This window comes from Bison bison, unplaced genomic scaffold (assembly GCF_000754665.1).
Source record: "Bison bison bison isolate TAMUID 2011002044 unplaced genomic scaffold, Bison_UMD1.0 scf7180017863790, whole genome shotgun sequence".
NCBI classification, from domain to species: Eukaryota; Metazoa; Chordata; class Mammalia; order Artiodactyla; family Bovidae; genus Bison; species Bison bison.
In genome coordinates, this window is record NW_011494362.1 from 479,237 (window position 1) to 484,556 (window position 5,320).

General features: G+C 34.9%; 1 protein-coding gene across 1 annotated transcript in view; it reads right to left on the minus strand.

Moving 5' to 3' along the window:
* Positions 1-4,415, minus strand: part of KLB (klotho beta) — a 36,000-nt gene extending 31,585 nt beyond the window's left edge. The window contains exon 1 of the mRNA XM_010833571.1: positions 3,492-4,415. Coding sequence (XP_010831873.1) covers positions 3,492-4,229 — 738 coding nt within the window. The 5' untranslated portion in view covers positions 4,230-4,415. The remainder of the gene's footprint in view (positions 1-3,491) is intronic.
* Between the last annotated feature and the right edge of the window lie 905 nt (positions 4,416-5,320).

Sequence of the window (5,320 nt, forward strand, 5' to 3'; positions counted from 1 at the left end):
GTCATGTCCGACTCTGTGCGACCCCATAGACGGCAGCCCAACAGGCTCCTCCGTCCCCGGGATTCTCCAGGCAAGAACACTGGAGTGGGTTGCCATTTCCTTCTCCAATGCATGAAAGTGAAAAGTCAAAGTGAAGTCGCTCAGTTGTGTCCGACTCTTTGCGACCCTATGGACTGTAGCCCACCAGGCTCCTCCATCCATGGAATTTTCCAGGCAAGAGTACTGGAGTGGGTTGCCATTTCCTTCTCCGTGGAGAGGAATAGTAGCGTAAAATTAAGACCCTCTTGGGCTTCTGGGGTGGCTCAGACAGTAAAGGATCTGCCCGTGATACGAGAGACCTGAGTTCGACTCCTGGGTCAGGAAGATCCCTTGGAGAAGGGAACGGCTACCCACTCCAGTATTCTTGCCTGGAGAATCCCATGGACAAAGGAGCCTGGTGAGCTACAGTTCATGGGGTCACAAAGAGTCGGACACGACTGGGCGAGTTTCCCTTTCACAAAGCACTCCTAGTAGTGCGTTATTACGGAGTGTAAAGTACTAGGGGTTAGCGTTACTGATGGGGACAGGAGTGTGGCCAGGAGGGAGGAAATGGAGGCTGGGGTTGTGTCTTGAAGATCTTGTGAAAACTTGGGACTTCATTCCTAAAACTTTGGAAAGCCACTAATGGATTTTATGCAAAGGAGTGACATGATGCTTGAAATGTCATTGTATAAACAGAGATGATAATAGGTACCTGGGAAGGTTGTTGTAAAAATCATAGAAAATATTTAAAGCTATGATTTCAGTGCTTAGAGATGGTCAAGGCCAAAGAATGCACCCTCTTTGTGTCCAAATGTTAAAAACTCAGAGTGGAGCATCTATTAGTAGGTATCATTGTGGCAGATTTTTACCTGAGACTTAGCTTGCTCTAAGGTAATCCCCAGATATTCAGTAAAGTGAAATCTAGATTCAAGGTCAGTCTCAGGACTGGCTAGACCATTCAGGTTTCCTGCAAACCAGAACATTTAAGACTGAGCTGGTGTTTTCAACATCATCCAGGAACTAGAAAGGCTACAAAGAGCCACTGTGAAATCTTTTCAGTATCTGAGGACTGGGGAATAAAGTAGTCTATAAATGACTTATGAATTTAGTTTTATATTAGTTTTTTTTTTTAACTCAATAAATGTTCTTGGACAAAAAACTAAGCCTAAAAAATGCTTCTTCTGGGTCACAAGTTGGCATAATAAGGGAGAAATACTTCATTGCAACATAAAATATCAAATGAATCTTTTCTATGTTAAAGGAAGGCGAGAGAGGGGGTAAATGAGAAAATCTAGTTCACCCTAGGCTGTCAAACTATTGCGAGATTTCTCTCTGGTGCTATAAGTCACTGGGTTATGCAGTAGATTTCACTTTCTGACTGATTGCAAGGGACCCCTCATGCTCCTTATGTAGGTCAGTGATTTAGAAACTTAAAGGGATAAAAGTAATTATTTGGAAAATAATTAAAATATAATCCTTTTATTTTAAACAATTAAATTTATCTTACTATCTAATTTTATGTTAAAGACAGTTTATTTCAAATTAGAGGAAAATGAAAAATATCTGAAAATATAGCTTTGATAGAATAAGTTTGGAAACAGTACCTATTTGTTAATTAAAACTTTTTTTCTGTGTGTTTTTATCAGATAGTTTTTAGGGCTTTAAATTAACCACTGAAACATATTCTTCATGATAATTCTAATTGTTAACATTTTTCCAGGTAGGTGACCAAAAACTTTTTAACAATTTAGAATATTTTTCTTTATAAAAAGGTTAAATAAGCATATATGCACATGTGCATATTTGCATAGAAAGCTTTATAAAGACTATATGAGATACTACTAACAGTAGTTTCCTTGAGTTTGGGATTATCAGATGCAGAGGGAGGGATAAATTTAACTTTCACCTTGTATTCCAATTTACACAAGCATGTATTATTTTAATAATTTAAAGAACTAAATAAAAGGAATATTTTTCTAAAATATATATGCATAATCTTCATAGTTAATAGCTGTATGCTTTCTCCCCTTTGAGGTCTATTTGCCAAATCACAGTATACCCATACATTAATATTTGTTTTGTATACAAGTACAGTCAAAGATACATAAATGACCTTGAGATTGTAATGCAATATGTTAACTGAACTGCAAGGGCACATGTGACTGAAACATAGTGCAATTCACATGTATAATAATCCAAAAAGTTCAAAAAGGAAAGAAGGGTTAACAGGTATTTTTGTATGTGAAAATTTAGACATGGAGTAATTTTATGTTCCTATACATTTTTTCTGTTTCTATATATTTAACATTTGATTATTAAAACATCAAATTACTTCTCCTAGCACATTATGAAACCCTACTAGTAAAGCTTTTTTCATTTTCAAAATGTAGCAGGTGTCCAGAGTAATTTATTTTTTCCAAGTAAACCATTTAGATTAAAAAGTGAAGCCTGATTCTAGATATTAGCCTCAATGTAAGACAAAACTCTTGAAAATTCCTGAAAGATTGCTCTTTTAAAAATATTCTTAATATAGATATTCTGTGTTTAATAATGTTGTAATTTATAAATTCCATGGTCACAACAGCTCATTTTACTCTGTAACCGTGGGCAACTTATTTAATCTCACTAAGCTTCAGTTTCCTCATCTTTAAAATGGGGACAATAAAGGACCTAGTTCATAAGGTTATTATGAGGATTAAATATGATAATACATATAATATGCTTAATGTCATTTGTGGTAAATAATAAGCTCTCAATAAATATTAGCTATTATTTTGCTTACACTTCACTATTCTTTTAATCATTTTAGCATTTCCCAACATAAACTCTAGGTTTTGAAACATACTCCTTTAAAACACTTAGTAGAGCATTTTCTTTCCAGTTGTTATATTACTAGTTTAATTTTAACTCCTAGAACAAATAGTCTCATCTTTTCTGCCATGTAACACAAAATCAACTGTGGAATACATTTATTTCAATTCTTGCATTTAATGTGTATTATCAGTTAGCTAACATTTATCTACCTCATTATTGCTAAATATCACTAAGAATAGCAATATCAACAACAAATACATGTTTGAAATGGTCATGCCTTAACATTAAGTTCTGAATTGGTTGCATATGGTCAGAAAAAGGGTTTCAACAATTAAATTTATGAAGGAGTGGCTTTCCACAGAATGAAAGTAAACTCATATTCTTTCTGATGTATAGCTGTAGATTTAAGAATAGTTAATTTAAAAAGTGCAATATTTAAGGAAAATAATTGGGTTAATACAGTAATATTAGCTTAGGTAAATAAAACATGCTCTACCTTAAGTATGAAATCTGAGGATAGAACTTGTGAATTAGACTAAAATTAGTTGAGCTGATTTCAATAAAAAGTTATTTAAATGAAACACATTTTCATAGTTTCTTTTAAACTCCTGCTCTTTATATTCTGAAAGTATACTATGAAGTCAGCTGTACAGTACCTTGATCAGGTTGTGTCCCACGGTGTAGACAGCTGCTAAATTTCCCTTCTCTCCAGGAGCATGGATACCAGTCCCATACCCATGCCAAGCGACTAGATATGGGTTGTGAATTGTAATCCAATATTTGACACGGTCCCCAAATGTCTGGAAACAGTATGTGGCATAGTCATTGAAGAAATCTATTATGGTTTCATTTTTCCACCCCCCATATTTTTCCTGGAGTGCCAAAGGCAAATCCCAATGATATAAAGTAACTATAGGTTCAATGTTTCTAAGTACCAGAGCATTGAGAAGAGTATCGTAATACTGGAGACCTTTTGCGTTGACAGCTGATACTATTCCACCTGGGAAAAGCCTTGGCCAGGAAATTGAAAATTGATAGAAAGAAACACCTATAAAATCCAGGGCTGATAAGTCCTTTTCCAGAAAAATGTAACTGTCACTGGAACTATTCATGCTGTTGACATTTTTAAGGTGAGTATGGATGAAGTGATCCCATATAGAAGGTCCTTTTCCGTCTGCCTTCCAATTTCCTTCCACTTGAAATGCTCCAGTCCCAACGCCCCAGAAAAAGTTTTTAGGAAAAGTGTCATAGAGAAACAGCTGACTTTCATTTACCGGACTGAAATTAGGATTTTTAGACCATATAGTTCTTCCGTCTCCAGAGAATCCAGTAACAGCTCGTAGGAGGATAAACGCTGACAGGATGACAGATCTTTGCAGTCCCCCGCTGGACATTGTTTTCCTATAGCGTATGTTTCTTTCATCGGTGCTGAAGAAAATCCATTCATTCCCTGGAGATCATGCCGCACAGCCTGGCTTCATTTGCCACTAACTGCTCGACTGTCTTATCAACGCTTCAGTAAAAAAGCTTGTGATTGTAAAGCTCTGTCAATGATTAGCTTGAACTGTGAGACTTAGGATGGGTCAGGGAGAGCAACGTAATTTGAGGGAGGTGGCTCTATTGCACTCACCAGCATGTTGCCTTCTCTCTTATTATTGGAAAAATTATATGGAAATGCATCAGTGACAAATAGTTCAAATGTGTAACTTATATATAAACAAGGAAGAAAATGCCATAGTTTCTCTGTCGCCTTTCATAGTGATGCAAATCTTTTCTGGCTGTTTTGGACATTATTGAGTAAAGTGTATACCTTTTCTATTTTTGTAGGTTTTGAGTGGTAATTTTATGTTTCGCATTTCAGAAAAAGCAATTTTATGGACAAATAAACAGCATTCCTATATGCCAATAATAAAGAATTAGAAAACATAAGATATTATACGTCCATGAAAATTACAACACATTTAAGAATAATCTTATTAACTACTGTTTTATTTTAAGAAAAATTTTAAAATGCATTTATAAATTAAAAAATGAAGGAAGAAATATACAGCACTTTCTGGGTGGAAACATTGAATAATTTCCAACTTAATTTATACATTTAATTCACTTTTCACCAAAGTCCTCTGATCCCAAATTTTAGTTCAACAAAATTATTGTGGAAATTCACTTAAAGAATAAATACACAATAATTACAAAAAAAAAAAAACCTGAAAAAATAGTGATGCTGTGTACTACCTTCAGATATGAAAACATAAAGAAAAATTTAAAGAGCATTGTCTGGAATAAGAATAAGTATAAATAAGTATTGTACAGAACCTATAGCCTCCAAATGACCTTGGTTATTTGGTCATTAGTTAAAATTTTAAAAATTTGAAGCATTACATACTAGTGAGAGGCAGAGTGGTTAATGGTTTGGCCTCTACAGTTAGACTGCCTGAGTTTAACAGTTGTGTGGCTGAGGACAAGTTTTTCAGCTTTCTGCACC